Source organism: Tribolium castaneum, chromosome 3 (assembly GCF_031307605.1).
Source record: "Tribolium castaneum strain GA2 chromosome 3, icTriCast1.1, whole genome shotgun sequence".
Lineage (NCBI taxonomy): Eukaryota > Metazoa > Arthropoda > Insecta > Coleoptera > Tenebrionidae > Tribolium > Tribolium castaneum.
In genome coordinates, this window is record NC_087396.1 from 20,082,892 (window position 1) to 20,098,305 (window position 15,414).

Genomic DNA, 15,414 nt, shown 5'->3' on the forward strand with positions numbered 1-15,414 from the left:
ATTTGGGATTTTCGTCTAATTTTTGATTTCTTGAATCATCGGTTAAGCTTTGAAGCTCAGAAATTACAAAAAATTGGACAAGAGAAAAAGAAACTGTTTTAACAGTGTTGTATTGCCGGTAAAAGGTTTTATTAGTTACTTCAGATTTTACAAATTTCATTCGAATAAATGGCTCTTTTACTATAGTAATTAAGTTCAATAACTTAATGAATTAAATAATTTCGCCTATTTTATCTTATCGGCATGGCCATGTCCAGCTTTCATTATCTCATTTATTTAGATTACGACTGTTATTATTATTATTTTTTATTAAAAAATGTTGCAATGGAACAGGAAACAATAATTGTGGGTTTTTACGTTATTAGCTAATCGTCATTTTTAAATTATTACATTTATTGGCACTTGTTGGCGCAACTGTTGATGCATTGATTGGTTGAGCATTGGCTGGAGCATCTGTTGACGCACGAAGAACACGATTGGGTGTTGCAGGATTGTGGTTGATTCTGGCAGGAGGTTTGGCAGCCTTGAACACAGTAATTTGTGCATTGTTTTGTGCTGCAGTCGTTGGCGCATTGGTTAACGCACTGGTTGCAACTTATGCTGGAACAACACACGTTGTTGCTGCTGCAGCTGTTGCAGCTGCGACCGTCGCAAGAGTTGCAACCACTGCTTGAGCAAATTTGGCGCTTTTGGATGTTGCGGATTGTTGTTGAGAGGGAGATTTGTAAGGTGAGGGCCAGGAAAAGGCCCACAAGTAAAAGCTTCATCTGAAAATTTCGTTAGTTTTTTTGAGTTATTTCTGGGTGACATACCATTTGTAATGCACGGCTTAATTAACTGGTCATTCTATTCTACTTTTGCCAGTTTATATAATTTTTTATCGCATTGATAAGCATTTTTTTCTAATTTTGACACCATTATTACTTTATAACAACGATTTATTTTTTTGTTGACAGTTTCGATTTCGGTACAGATTTGAAAGAGATTACATTTTTGAAATGAACTTTCTTGTTTGGAGAAACTGATAAAATGAATAGTTTTAAGAACTACAGAGGAGTTTTGAAAAAATTGGCAAAATTTTATTGGCTGTTTAACATGCACAACAATTATAAAGTAACTTTTTTTATTGTAAACTTTTATACTTTTTTAATTCAAACAAGGTTGTGCAACTTAGAAATTACACCTAAAGCCCAATAAATTATATGACATTTATAAAGCAAAGACCTAATTTGCCAACTTTCCTTATGTAAAGGTGATTGTTACTATTCTGTATTTTTGGTTGTTTTACAGAATTATTCTAAGATACTTTTCGTAAATTGCTCTTATTGTAATAATTAAGTTCAATAACACAATGGAGAATGTAATTTCGACTCGTTTATCTTATCAATATGACCAAGTCCATTTTTAATTATTTTATTTTTGGTTATTGTTATGTATTATAACTTTTTGTTAAATCATTTGATATAACAGGAAATAAATGTGGGTCTTTCGATTATTGCTCTAAGTTATTAAACCGTTTATTGTTTAAACCGAAGCCTAAAGTAATCTAAAAAAATAATCAGACATTATCAAGTCAAGTCCTTTTAGTTTTTGAGGTTTGCAATATTTTATTTTATTTTTTTTCAATGACATTCTAGTATGTTTTTTTTTGGTTAACGATCATGCTCCAAAAATTACCTACTTCAACTATTAATATGTTCAGGTATTTGCAAATTTTTTTGGGAAATAAATAGTTCAGTAAATAGTATTTAATGAAATAATAAAAATTTAGAAGAAGGCTAATACCAAATTGTATTTTTACGTTTCTCAGGGAAGTAATAAATAAAACTATAAAAATTTTTTATTTGAAAATGTTTTAATACAGTTTTGACTACTTTATTACAACTGAAAAATCAGTCCTTTCTGTACAATCGATTGTAGAATTGTTCATCGATCATGGAGCTCTTGCACTTTTCGGGGCAAGACTCTTGTTCATCACATTTCACCTCATTTTCATCTTCCGCATTCTTGCACTCGTAGCAGCCATCGCAATCTAAAAATTCTCGTTTGTTAACAGTTAACCACCCATAAAAACTCACTTTCAACAACATAATTGCCGCAAAAGAAATACGGTTTGTGTGCAATCGACACACACTGATGGCTTTGTTCCTTGTCTTCAACTATGTGAACATGTTTTCCGATACAGATCTGTGAACACTCGTTGTGTTTTCCTGTAAAACACAAACGACTGCTTTCTCGTGGTACCGTTTGACAGTTTTCCGGATGTACCACTTCGCAACAATTTTGTGTGCTGTTGGTTTCCTCAGGAAGGTCCAGAAGTACGGGCTTTCCCTCTGGCTTTTCATTGTTGCCGCCACCAAGAATCACTTGTTTGTGATGATAGGTCTTTTGATCCCCCGTATAGTTGTTAACGTTTGTGGTGTTTACGAAAATTGGGTTGTATATAGCATTGTCATTGTAAAGCGAGTTGGTTATATTGATAATCGTGGTAACATTAACCGGGAAATAGTTGTGGTTATTTACTAACGGTGATCCATAGTAGGTCTTCAAAATTTTTGTTGTTATTTTTTTTTGGGTAAAGTAATTAAAACCGTACCTTATTCTCCTGTTGCGAACCACCTCCGTTAGGAAGACACTCTTGGAAGCAATCATAGTGACAAGTGGCCTTCCCTATGCACTTCTTCAAACATTCATTAACGCAATTATTGCATTCGGACGTTTCGCAACATCTGGCGCCTCTGCAAATATTGCACTTGGAACCGTCGCAACAGTCACCCAAAGGACATTTTTTGCAGTCTTCTCCTTCGCACGTTGTGGTGCAATAACGGCCGATGCAAGTCAAACATCGGTTGTCGCGACAGAAAGTTTCTCTTTTGTGTGGAACTGCCTCCAGCAAACACACAAATGAGAGCAAGAGGAAAAATACAACACAGGGTTTCATTTGGAAACTGTTGCAAAAATTAGCACTCTCTGGCCGGGTTGCAGTTAAAGAATGCAAATGCGATAAAATTTGGGAGGAAATTTGTCAATAAACGTTATCTTGGAAGGACACGTTTGACAGTGAGGTTTTTGATGCTCTGAAATCAAAAGGGGTGTGGACAACAAACAGTTTATTGTACTCAGCTTCAATATCCAAAGGAGTAAATTACCAATGCCGCGCGACTTGAAACTCTTGAAAGATTTAATTTGATAGAAATTGAAAGAAAAATAAATAAAGATTGCAAAATAGGTATTATAACTTAACAGATGCAAGAATTTTTATTTAAAATTTTTTATTTATTTTGTCAAAATGTCACGCACTTTGTGGGTAAATGATTAACAGTTTTACAAATAAATCATCGATTACATATTAAAAACTATAATATTAAACAGATTAAAAATTTATGTGAAGTCTAGAATTTAAATGATTTTTTTTCTGATTTCTTTATTTTGTACACACATTTTTTCTGCGACTGACCTTTGGAATAAAAAAAATTGCTTCAAATGGATTATTATTTCTCTTTTTGTCAAGAAAACGACCAAAAAAGTAACGTTTTCTCATTTGCCGTTCTGAAGTTCTGAAAAAAATGGAAACCAAAAACTTGAAATAAGTTAAAAAATTGACATTCTAAAGTAGCTGAGAGACTGAAAAGTTCAAAATCTTTTAAGAAAATCTTTTAACGATAAACTGAGAAACCAGAAAGCCGAGAGACTGAATCACTGAGAAACTAAGGGTCTGAAAGATTGAGAACCGGTTTATAGAAGCGTCATTAACTTAATTCGCAATTAAATGCGTGATTAACGGATCACGTGACGAAATTGAGCCAATTTGATTGGTCTATTCGCGTTGTTAACTTTTAACAACGAATTAAAATTTGATGAAGCTTTCTATAAACCGGACCTAAGAAATTAAATAAATTATATAACTGAAAAGTGGAAAAAATTTATAGATTGAAAATCCAACCTTGTAGCGAAGAGAGTGGCGTACTTTTAGCTGACAAACCACGAAACTATAGAAGTGAATAATGAAAAAACTTATGAATTGAAAATTTGAAAACCTTAGGAAGCGATAAGCGAGAAATTGAGAGAGACTTAAAAGACAGAAGCTTTTCTAATTTATTAATCTCAAATTGTGTGGTCGAAGTGGGTGGAAATAAAAAAAGAAACGAGGAAATAAATCACGATATATATTTTGAAATATCAAGTAAAAATATAATTATAGCAGAATAAAAAAAATCGTCTGCTCCTTTTGATTGTTTAAATACAATAGCAATACTGAAATACAACTTAAACTTATCTGCGGCAATAATTAAGTAGGTACAATCATTTATCTCAAATTGTGAAAAGCTGAGACATTGATAATTAGGAAATAGTGTTGAAACTATGAAATTACAAGAGTGGAAATATATCGATTTAAAAAAGTTTTTATTTTTTTAAATTCGTTTTTTCCACAAAGTTTTAATAGATGTGTGATGAAGGCAAATAAAGAACAGCAAGTTAGATAAAAACATATGACAACAGAATAGAAAACAAGTTTGGTCTTTTAGTTCGATTAAATACTGGAACACAATTAAATCTAAATAAAAAATTAAGTACAATCATCTCAATTTGACGCAGTCGTAGTCGCTATTACAACAGACGCCGCAGTCGTAGGGCTAGTACCAGCACTAGAACTTTCCACCGTAGTGCTAGTCGTAGCTTTGGTTTTATGTTTCTTGGCGTGCTTGATCCTTATCTCCGCATACCTCCCCGACCTTGGCGAATTCTTCACTTCAGTCTCAATATTCATCATTTTATCGGGCTGAAACCACTGAATATTCTTATCATCCTTAATATCAATCGACTTCTCATCCACTGGCCCACTCCATTGAATGGCTGGCTCGGCACAGGTCCCATTCTCACAATCCTCGATAATATACGGGTAGGTCTGAGGCGGGTACATGTAGGGGAACCCGCTGGGCGCGCCCCCATAACCCTCGTACCCATCCCACCCATAGCCGCAGGTCCCGGTCTGGACGCACGAAGGCACATGGGCGAACCCCGGCCTGTAGAACGGCCCTTGCCTGTAATAGGGCCCAGCACCGTACCCATCATCGTAGCAGAAATTCGAGCACTTGGTCAAATCCTCGCGCTTGATGTAGTGGTCGTAACAGCCTTCACACGACTGTGACTGGCTGTTCCCGCACGTGACGTAGGGCCAGGTTGGCTGGTAGGCACACCTAGGTTGCGGCTGCGGGATGTAGACGATTTGCTGCCGACAGGGTTGTTGCAAATTGACGTCGTTGTCGCAAATTTCGTGCTTTTGGTAGTGGACGACTGGAGCAGTGCACATGCTGCCACAGGTTTGTCTCCGGACGTGGAAACACCTCATGAAGGGAAAATCGTTCTGAGGGACGCATTGGCGAGGTCCCACTGTCGTGCAACATTGCTCCTTTGACGCCCCTTGGACGTAACTCCCGAAATAACCCCCTCCACTATGCCCTTCATTCGTTATGTTGTTCAAGACAGTGTTATTTACATTAATGGGCAAGTTAATTAAATTCGTGTTGTTGATAACGTTGTTCAAATGAATCACGGTGGTTATGTTGTGTTTGCTGGTGCTTTCGTGTCTGTGCGACATTTGGGACGAGCTTTGCGTTTGGGTTGTTCTGTCCAGACAGCGTTTTTTGCAGGAGGTTCTGCAGGAATTGGAGCGGCATTCTGCACGGCAGGTTTGGTGGCAGCAGTTGGTCGTTGTGCAGGCGTTGCTTTGGCAGCATTGCCCGCAACAGCTGTCTTTGTGGCTGCAGGAGTCGCAGGAATTGTAACTGCAAGTGTTGCAGTCGCAGTTGTCGCAGGAATCTTCGTCGTAGCAATCGGTCGAACGCTTGGTCCGGCGTTCCATACAAGCGCGGTATTTTTCGTATTCGGATGTCATGTTTTCGCAATCTTCTTGAGTTAGGCATTTTTCTTTCTTGGGGGTGGTGCAGATGATGAGGGTTGAGAGGCAAACAAGGAGCAAAAGGCGTTTCATCTGAATGGTGGGGGCAGAAGATAACGAATTATTAAACGTCACAAGGTTTACACTAATTGAAAGAATTTTTTTATTGGAGAAATTTTGAGATAATCACACGTTCTGCAAGTGGCTATTGTGGATTGTGGACCGCTTTTGAGTGTTTTTATATTTTATTAGTACTTTCCCTTTTAGATAAAAGCACAAGCAGCAGCAGAATTCAAATTTGGAAGCAGTATGTTTGCATTATTTTTACTTTTTCGCTCGTTTTTACGTAAAATCGCAACATTTTACAAAAACAAATTAATAATATTCTTAACTCTAAATGCAGTTAACAAACCTTCAGGGTGATAAAAGACGTTGAGTTAGCATAAAGCATAAAAATGATTGCAGGTTATTTTTAATGAAAACTGACATTCTAAATAGCTATAAAAATAGACTTAAAAGCAGAGAAACTTAGACAATGAAAAGCTGAAATATTGAAAACTAGAACCAAAAAATAAAGCACTGAAAAATTAATGGTACTGAAAAGTGGAAAAAAAGTTAAAAAATTTAAGATTCAAAATAGCTGAGATTTTGAAAAACTAAGAAGCTGATAAACTTAGGAACTAAAAAGTTGAGACACAGAGAAACTAAAAAATTATAGAACTGTAGTAGAAAACTATTAAATTATTGAAAAACTGGGAAATGGGGAGACAACAAAATTTGAACTTCTAGTGGAAACCAAGAAACTAAAAAATTTAAACAATCAATATTTTTCACATTTTTTAAATTTTTTTTATGTTTCCGTTAATTATTATCTATAGGTTTTTGGGAATAAATGGTTAGAATAAAACACCCTCGACTCTCTTTGGTCGCCTCTGGCGTTACCTACATTTTCGGGATTAAATAATTATTATTTATTCCCTTGGTACATAAATAACTATTTGTATTAACGCTATTTACCATGTTTGCATAGTGGAGTGAATGCACTACAGCAACTTTATTTATAGCGATTAGATCATTGTAAACTAAAAAAATTATAAAATGTGTAATTGTGTTAAAAAATTAAAATAGAAACTGGAAAATGGTAAAACAGGAATAACTAAAAAAAATCTGCCATAATAAATTCCGATAAATTAAATTTGTAAAGTTGTAAAAACTGGACGAGCAAATTTGAAAATTGGAAATACCTTTGAGGGATCGGTCCCGGCTCAAGTCGTTAACCACCACCTTCACCACATCGACTAATGCAATATCTCTGCGACAATAGTCTTATTCAGGTCTATATAATCCATAACTATATCTTTTCAGATAACGCGGTAATTACAAAGTTTTCACTTCCTACAGTCTTCTCAGGGCAGGTCAAAGCTTTGTAATACCTCGACACTACACTCTTTTAATTACTTAATTAAAAAACCACTCAAAGATTTAATTTTTTTATCAGAACTTTGTGTTTTCTAATAAGTTTACGACTATTGGAATTTTTGAATTTTGTGCCATTTTGGCATTGTCTTTCACCTATTAAACATTTTTTCCCTACTTTATTATCTGTAAAAATACGTTAAAAAATGTGAAACGGAAACATTGTACAAATTCAAGCTTGAGCAAATATTTGCTGTGACAATTTATTATGAATAAAAATGTTAACCCACATTTCGATAATCGATATGGACCTAATCACAATAGGTGCGTTGAACCTACGTGCGATAAAACTCTTTCATCTTATCTTAATTTGCCTTCGGGATTATAAAGAAGCCAATCCCTCAAATGTCCGCGTTGCTAATTTGTGTTTGTCCATAAAACGTAATGTTTGCATTCAACTGATTATCATTTATTCAACAAATCAGACTTTTTTAATGCGAATGAACAATCGCGTAATGTATCCGAGTTGCAAATATTAATTAAAGCGAAGTTACACTTTCCTGTGCAAAGTTTCTTACCTTTACTCAAAACTTTACAAAGGATTCATTTTCTGACTAACTTAAATGATGACGCGGGACGGCTTTACATAATACTTCAAAGTGATGTAGACATTTAAATTCACATGCTTGCCAAGGAATCGTACATAGTTGGGATTTCAGAAATTAATTTTTCGACACAGATTTATTATTTACTTATTTACAGTTACACATTCGTCAAACATTTTTCCGTTATTTATCTATACACTCAAAGATTAAAGAAGGTAAAGACTTCTCTCAATAGAGAAACTCTTATGTTTAATCACTGTTTTCACGTATTGTTAGTACACTTTAACCGGGTAAACTCTAATCTAACAGGCGTTTCCAGCAATTGTTAAACAAGATATCATTAAAATTGCGAAACTCATTAAACAAATTTCTGGCCGGAAGGACTCTCTGAATAGATTTTATCCCAAAACGGCAAAGTTTCATGAACGAGCTTCTCATGCAAGGTCGGTTTTTTATCAATATCCAAAATCCACATTTCGGTTTTGTTGACACTTCTCCAAGTGTTTCTCTCTGGATTTCCAAACCGTGCGAAGTTCGTCCACCATTGCACAAATTTTTTCACGAAATTGCGTTCTAAAGACGACAAGCTTGGAGTGAAAACTGTTTTAAAAAGGTACGGGATATCGTCGCAATGAATGGCACCTTAAAAAACTTTTTTCTTAAAGTAGTTAAACATAAGGTACTCATAACTCACCTCTTTTCGCTTGTTTTATTTGGAAAAAAGTCAGCGATGTTTCTAGCGACATTCGATAGAAATAAATTGGGGCATCGGAAACCAAGGAGTGTTTTTTTACTGTTGAATAAATTCCATAGACGAATAAATTATCACCGACCATTTCGTAAAATTTGTGATTTTTTCCCGGTATTTCTTCATTCCCAAAATACTTTTGTTTGATTTTTTTGGCCAAAGCTTCACTCTTGTCACTTCCAGGTTCAATTCCGAGGAAATGTGGGATATTGTTTTCAAAATTTTGCAACATTGGGGTTATTCTTGCCGGTTTGTAAGTCTCCACAACCATTCCTTCACATTTTGCGAACCCTACCATTAAGGGTAGAGTTTGAAATTTTTTTAATGTAATTATTTCGAGTGGTTCTTGCGGCATAAAAGCTCCGTCTCCGTGATCTATGACCAAACCCCAAGCTTTTTTTTTACTAGGAGCCAAACCCTGGTGACAATCAATTAGTTTAAGTTAATTTTTAACGAAAAATATTACAAATCCAATTTTTTCCTGTACTTGTAATATGACTTCGACTGGTACATTCTGAAGTCGTTCTAACAGTTCCCCACCGGTTTTTTTACCAAAAAAATCAGAAATTTCCCGATCGCAATTTCTCCCTCTCGACCACGGATTTAACGCGCACCCACTTTGCATCACAACTTTGTGAAACAAACCCTGGGACATTGGAGACAACATTAAAAAATGCACCGCAGCCCCGCCTGCACTTGTCCCAAAAATCGTAACATTTCTCGCATCACCACCAAAGTGTTTGATGTTTTTTTGCACCCACTTTAGGGCCATTACCATGTCCTTAAACCCAGCATTGCCTGGTATTCCCACAGACTTATCCTCCAAACTCAAAAAACCTTAATCAAACAATCAGTCAAATAATTATTACTTGTAAACACCTAATAAACCAAGCCTGTAATTTATGGTAACTAGAACAACATTTCCGGTTATTAAAAACTCCGGGCCGTATATTTGCGAGCTGTTTGAGCCACTTGTGAAACCCCCACCATGGATATAAACCATGACTGGTAATAAATCCGTTTCTTGTATTTTCGGGGTGTAAACGTTTAAGTTTAGGCAGTCTTCCGAGCCTAGCATTTTTTTCGAAAATAAGTTTTTGGAGTAACAGCAATTTCCGTTTTCTGTTGCGGGGAAAATCCCCTGCCAAGGTTGTGCTGGTTGTGGTGCCTAATAATTTATTTGGGGACTAAATTTTTGACTTGTTTTTTTGAACCTTGAAGCGTAGCTTGCCTAGGGGTGGTTTCGCGTAAGGGATTCCCCGGAAACTGCAAAAGTTGTTGCCATCGAGGTCTTTTGAAATCGTTCCGATTAATTCGCCTTGGTCTATTTTCACGAGCGTCATTTTATGAAACCTGTTTAAACGAAGCTGATAAAGTTGGTTGCAGGATTTTATCGTTTTATGCTATAATATGGTGACGAATTCAATTAACTCTAGTGACTGGTCAAAAAGATTAACTAAACGTAAGTTGTGTCCTTCCAAGCTGATTTCTAAACCGGACAAATCTGTGATAATTATAATATTTGCGATGTTGGAGCTTTTTTGTAAATTTATTTTTAAAAGGTTATGAAAATCTAAATACGTACCGTGTAGTAAACTGGGCTATAACTTTTCTGTGGAAAATATTCGAAGATGGTTTTAGCATTTCTAAGACAAGGATAAGCAAGGACCAAAAAAGCACAGTCACAGGTGTTGCACAATAAATTCAAGATAACACACAAGTAGCTTTAAAAAATGAACACTTACTCTTACAAACTCGTTATTCAAGTATTTATTTAATAAGTTGCGAAAGCAGTGAATTAATTTTAAATATTTCCTTTCTTTCGGAATCGGATTCAGGATTGTGATCGTTTTATTAACATTTCTAAGCCAAGAAATGTCAAAAAGCACAATCACAAACAAGTGTTATTCAATAATACAGAAATAAGAATAAAACACTTCTCTTAAAAATCTTTATTAAGTAATTTAATTAAAGCTTTGAAAGCATCGGATTAATTTTAAATACTTCATCCCAAAAGGCCATTCGTTCTGGTTCTGGATTGACTTTCATCCTCATCTCTGTCCCAATTTCTAGATAATTTATTTTGTCCACTTCTACCGGTTTCCACTCAGGTGTGGGGTCACCACAGCGGGCAAAATTGGCCCACAATTTCGTGATTTTCTTTTGGGAAATGTTTTCTACACTTCCTGGGACTATTTCAGGTGTGAACGCTGTCTTGAAAAGGTAACCCATATCGTCACCGTGATAAACACCAGGTGCTGTCGCTCCTGCCAACTTTTTGAAAATATTTAGATCCGTCTCTAGGGTCATTTTGTAAAAGTAGATGGGTTTGGTTGAAGTCCTTGCTTGGTATTTTACCGCGAAGTAAATGTCTCTCAAGAAACAAGTATCTGTAACCAGCTACAAAATTTTATTTCGTGTACTTAAGTATTGGAAAATCGCTTACGTCGTAATACTGTAGGGCGTTTTCCGCCCTATTTTGTTCAATGTTGCCGAAATAGAAACGTTTGATTTTGTCGGCTACGTTTTTTGAAATTTTGCTCCCTCTTTGCACGTTGAGGGAAAACGGTACTGACAGTTCCATGTTTTTGAAAAACGGTTCTCTAGCTCTGAACGGTATGATATTGTCAAAAGCCATGCCTTCCCTGGCATTGTACCCTATTATGAGCGGGACGTGGTTATAGTTTCCTTTCAAAATAATATCGAGTGGTCTTTCGCTCAAAAAGGGTTCTTCGTCCGAAGGCCTCTCGACAACAGCTCCGAAAAAACGATAATCATTTTCCAAAAAGTCAATCTGAATAAAATACATAATTGAAAATTGCTACTAAACCTTTGTTGCTCTTACACTGTCAATCCTAATTTGGGCTTTTAACAGTTCTTGTGCCGGCACATTTCGCAAAAACTCGACCAGTTTCCGGTCATCACTACTGCAAAAACCGAGAGTTTTCGCGATTAATTTGGCCGAACGTTTGCTAAAAACCCAATTGTTGAGGGCGCTCGCGCTTTGTGCGATGACTTTATGCAACAATCCTTAAAAACCCAGTTAACTAAAGCACAAGTTTTGCGGTTTTGAACCTTTAGTCATCGGAGACAACATCAAGAGATGTGCAGCTGCCGCTCCGGCACTCTCGCCAAAAACTGTAACATTGTCCGGATCACCCGAAAAGTGGTGGATGTTCCCTTGCACCCACTTTAGGGCCATGACCATGTCTTTAAAACCGGCGTTTCCGGGAACACCGAGCGAGGAGTCGTCCAGACTCAAAAAACCCAAAATACCCAATCTGTAGTTGATTGTGACCAGAACCACGTCCTCGGCCATTAGAAATTCGGGTCCGTAAAGCTCGCTTTTGTTCGAACCGGTCATGAAAATCCCGCCGTGGATCCAGAACATGACCGGGAGAGGTTTGCCGTTTTTGGGCAACTACGGTTATCGGTTGGTAAACAATGACGATGAGTTGTGAAGTACCTGGGGAGTGTAAACGTTTAAATTTAGACAGTCCTCACAACCGACGAATTTTTTGGTCATCAGGTGTCGCGAGACGCTTTCGTTGCCTTCATGGGTGCAGGTTTTTGTGCCTTGCCATGGTCGCACAGGCTGGGGTGCCTAAAATTTGCAATTAGTATTTTTTTCTATCATTGTGCAAATTTTTACTTTGAAACGCAATTCTCCTAAAGGTGGTGCAGCGTATGGTATGTTCTGGAAACTGTAAAACTTTCGCCCCCGGGCGTCTACCCCAACTTTCCCCCTGATTTTTCCACTTTCTATTTGGATCACAACCATGGCAAACACTGCAATAGTTGCTTTATCACGATTGATAAGGACAGAACGTGGACTTTGTCTCGCATAATTTATTGAAAAAAGTGGTACAAATGTTTCATAATTTATTGTTCGGGTTGATTTTCAATATCCTTTGCCAGAAGGCCATCCTGTCTGAGTCTGGGTCAACTCCTGTCGTTAGTTTCGTCCCAATGTCCAAAAAGTTCATCTCGTTTCGGGTCACCGGTTTCCAGGTCACGTTAATAAGGGGGTTTTCTTCCGAAGGGTTGGGGTCCCCATTTTTGGCAAAATTGGTCCAAAGTTTGACGAATCGTTTCACAGCAATGTCTTCGTCACTCCCTTCTTCGATATCAGGGGTCAATAAATTCGTAAATAAATAACCCAAATCGTCAGCGTGTGAAACACCTAAAAGTTCCAATAATTTTTCGTCGCAAAATATCTAGCCCGGACCTGGCTCCGTTATGGAAAACATGTTTTTGAACAAGTTGAGATCAGTCTCGATTGACATTCTGTAGAAATAAATAGGAACTGAAGATGTCTTGTTGTGGTATTTGACGGTTCGCCAGATTTCTCTCAGGAAAAAATTATCAGTCTCGAGCTACAATAACACGTGGTTATTTTAGTCCCGAAAGACCTTAACGTACTAAATAAAATTTGTCCTTGTTCTTGTCAGTAGGCTCCTCATTTCCGTAATAAAACTCTTTGATGTTTTTGGCCACCAGTTTGGAAATATCCGAGCCACGCTGAAGCTTCAAAAAACTGGGAACAGCAAGCTCGAAGTCAGTTATGGGTTTGAAGGGCTTTGGCCGTTGTAAAACCTCAGACAAAATCCCTTCCCTGGTGGTATAACCTATCATGATTGGAACATGATTGTACCGCCCCGACTCTAATAAATCAACCGGATCTTCGCACAAAAAAGCACCTTCCGGTTTTTTTTCAATGACTGGGCCATGTGGTCGTACTAGAGAGGCAATAAATGGCTAAAAATCCCAAACAGTTTTGGCAAAATTTAATTTGTGTCGTTACATCGTGAACTTTTTCCGCAGCTAGGTACATTTCCTCGACTGACATTTTTTGCAAAACTTCCAAAACCTTCCTTTCATCGGTGGTTTGTAAGCCTAGAACTTGCCCCAACTCGGTTGTATACCTCCGACTTCTGGCCCAAAGGTTCAAAGCGCACCCACTTTGCAAAATAGCTTTGTGGAACAGACCTCTGGCCATTGGGGATAGGATGAGATAATGTGCAGCTGCAGCTCCGGCACTTTCCCCGAAAATTGTCACATTGTTGGGGTCACCACAGAAGTGTATAATGTTCTCCTGCACCCATTTTAGGGCCAATACCATGTCTTTAAGCCCGGCATTGCCTGGCACCTCCAAATCTGGGTCTTCCAGACTGAGGAAACCTTCAATGGTATTGTAGGAATTGTGCAAAAAGTACCATGGTTTTTGTTACCTATAATACCAATTCTGTAATTGATTGAGACTAGAACTATGTCTTCGGTCATTAGGAATTCAGGTCCGTATATTTCCGAGCTTCCGGAACCGGACGTGAAACCTCCGCCATGAATCCACACCATTACAGGTTTCAGAAAATTGCTGCCTTCTTTTGGTAGCTAAAATAGTTGTTTTTGTTTGTTTTTTTTACAAAGTAGTAGTTACATCACGGGTGTAAACATTGAGTGTTAGACAGTCTTCAGACCCGATCAGACTTTTCAATACAGGGTGTCTGGAAATGCAAGGAGTTCCGTCTTGCGTGGCATCGCGGATTCCTGACCAAGGTTCAGCTGGTTGTGGTGCCTGAAATTTCGTTCAAAACTGTTTAAATTTAAATAAAATCACCTTAAATCTAAGTGGGCCTATCGGTGGTTTGGCGTATGGTATTCCATGGAAACAGAAGAACGCTTTATTGTTGAAGTTTTTACCCACTTTACCGCAGAGTTTTCCGGTTGAAATTTTAACGACAGGTTGGCCCATTTTTATTGTTGGAAATAAATTAAAACTATGGATTGTTGTTGCGACCGATTGATTGTTTAAATACGTGACCCTGAAAAATCATGCAATTCATTATTTCATTAGTCGCGCACTGTGTAACACGACTTGTGTTATCAGCTTATCATTTTTATTTGGGATTTTATGTTTCGGGAAACAGAACAAGTGATGGTCCAAAGATCGTCGCTGTTTCATCTAATTTTTAATTTTTGGAGATTTTAAATTAGATACAATTTTTTTAATGTTCACTTGATGAAAATATGCAAAAACGTCGATTTTCCATTACAATTGGAGAATTTGAAGTTGTATTTTATGTTGCATATCATTAAAGCTTGAATGACTAGACAGCATGGGAAAGTGTCCTCGTTTCTCGCTTCCACTGGAGAAGAGTAGAATAGTATTTTTTTAGTTTATTTTTGTACAATTTTTAAACCAAAACAGTCAAAATTGATTACTTTTTTCTCGAGAATAATAGTTTTATTAATTTTTGGCGGCACTCACAATTAACATACCTTATTTTTTCTTCGAAAATATTTACATTGATGCCACTACTACTAAACTTGCCTTACCACTGATTATGTAACACCTACACGTGCGTTTCATCCATGAATAATGCGGTTATTTGTTACAGAGTATAAACAAACGGTCAGGAAACCTGCGATTTTAAAAAATTGAGTTTGTTAACTTACTCGGAATGAACAAGTTAAGCGAAACTTCAAATTAAAAAACCAAAAAATTTTACTTTTACAAAAAGATTTTGATTTTGTTATAAGTATATTTGTGCAAACATTCGTTTTTGGACACCTGATTGGTTTCATTATTCTAAAATAATCATAAGGGTGAAATCTATTTTTTCAGTGAATGAACGAGAGAAGTCATGGGACGAACACACTTTGATTAATCAATATTATTTATTTAAAATAGTTAAAATATTTTTTTTACGTTTTTTTATTCTTCTGATCTTATTTTTATTTTCTAA

At 36.8% G+C, this 15,414-nt stretch overlaps 4 protein-coding genes and 1 non-coding gene across 8 annotated transcripts; all 5 read right to left on the bottom strand.

The window, feature by feature from the left end:
* Nucleotides 1-290: 290 nt before the first annotated feature.
* LOC107398188 (uncharacterized) lies at nt 291-949 on the bottom strand. The gene is made up of 2 exons (XR_010333480.1): nt 813-949; nt 291-767 (listed from the first exon to the last, which is right to left on the bottom strand). It is a non-coding gene; the product is annotated as an uncharacterized LOC107398188 (transcript).
* An 873-nt stretch (nt 950-1,822) lies between these two features.
* Nucleotides 1,823-8,034, bottom strand: LOC103313601 (hypothetical protein). 2 transcript variants are annotated; one of them, XM_015981526.2, is made up of 4 exons: nt 7,894-8,034; nt 2,597-5,992; nt 2,079-2,544; nt 1,823-2,032 (listed from the first exon to the last, which is right to left on the bottom strand). In XM_015981526.2, the coding sequence occupies exon 2, from the start codon at nt 5,990-5,992 to the stop codon at nt 4,583-4,585; it is 1,410 nt and encodes a 469-aa protein (XP_015837012.1). In that variant the 5' UTR covers nt 7,894-8,034; the 3' UTR covers nt 1,823-2,032; nt 2,079-2,544; nt 2,597-4,582. The 2 variants fall into 2 exon arrangements, with proteins under 2 accessions (XP_015837012.1, XP_008195498.1); XM_008197276.3 differs by lacking the exon at nt 7,894-8,034 and adding an exon at nt 7,144-7,435.
* Nucleotides 8,035-8,037: 3 nt separating this feature from the next.
* On the bottom strand, nt 8,038-10,459 carry LOC656282 (juvenile hormone esterase-like). Its single transcript, XM_962823.4, has 6 exons — nt 10,254-10,459; nt 9,883-10,021; nt 9,548-9,836; nt 9,135-9,505; nt 8,615-9,086; nt 8,038-8,562 (listed from the first exon to the last, which is right to left on the bottom strand). The coding sequence occupies exons 1-6, from the start codon at nt 10,310-10,312 to the stop codon at nt 8,279-8,281; spliced, it is 1,614 nt and encodes a 537-aa protein (XP_967916.2). The 5' UTR covers nt 10,313-10,459; the 3' UTR covers nt 8,038-8,278.
* A 146-nt stretch (nt 10,460-10,605) lies between these two features.
* LOC656199 (carboxylic ester hydrolase) lies at nt 10,606-12,455 on the bottom strand. Of its 2 annotated transcripts, none has more exons than XM_962742.5 (6): nt 12,321-12,455; nt 12,135-12,272; nt 11,744-12,089; nt 11,514-11,698; nt 11,115-11,462; nt 10,606-11,068 (listed from the first exon to the last, which is right to left on the bottom strand). In XM_962742.5, exons 1-6 carry the CDS (start codon nt 12,447-12,449, stop codon nt 10,637-10,639), a joined length of 1,578 nt encoding a protein of 525 aa, XP_967835.1. In that variant the 5' UTR covers nt 12,450-12,455; the 3' UTR covers nt 10,606-10,636. The 2 variants fall into 2 exon arrangements, with proteins under 2 accessions (XP_967835.1, XP_064211744.1); XM_064355674.1 differs by having other exon boundaries at nt 10,911-11,058.
* A 42-nt stretch (nt 12,456-12,497) lies between these two features.
* Nucleotides 12,498-15,075, bottom strand: Est2 (alpha-esterase like protein E4). 2 transcript variants are annotated; one of them, XM_008197259.3, is made up of 8 exons: nt 14,948-15,075; nt 14,286-14,490; nt 14,106-14,243; nt 13,900-14,059; nt 13,473-13,849; nt 13,091-13,426; nt 12,897-13,044; nt 12,498-12,851 (listed from the first exon to the last, which is right to left on the bottom strand). In XM_008197259.3, the coding sequence occupies exons 2-8, from the start codon at nt 14,418-14,420 to the stop codon at nt 12,544-12,546; spliced, it is 1,602 nt and encodes a 533-aa protein (XP_008195481.1). In that variant the 5' UTR covers nt 14,421-14,490; nt 14,948-15,075; the 3' UTR covers nt 12,498-12,543.
* Nucleotides 15,076-15,414: the final 339 nt, after the last annotated feature.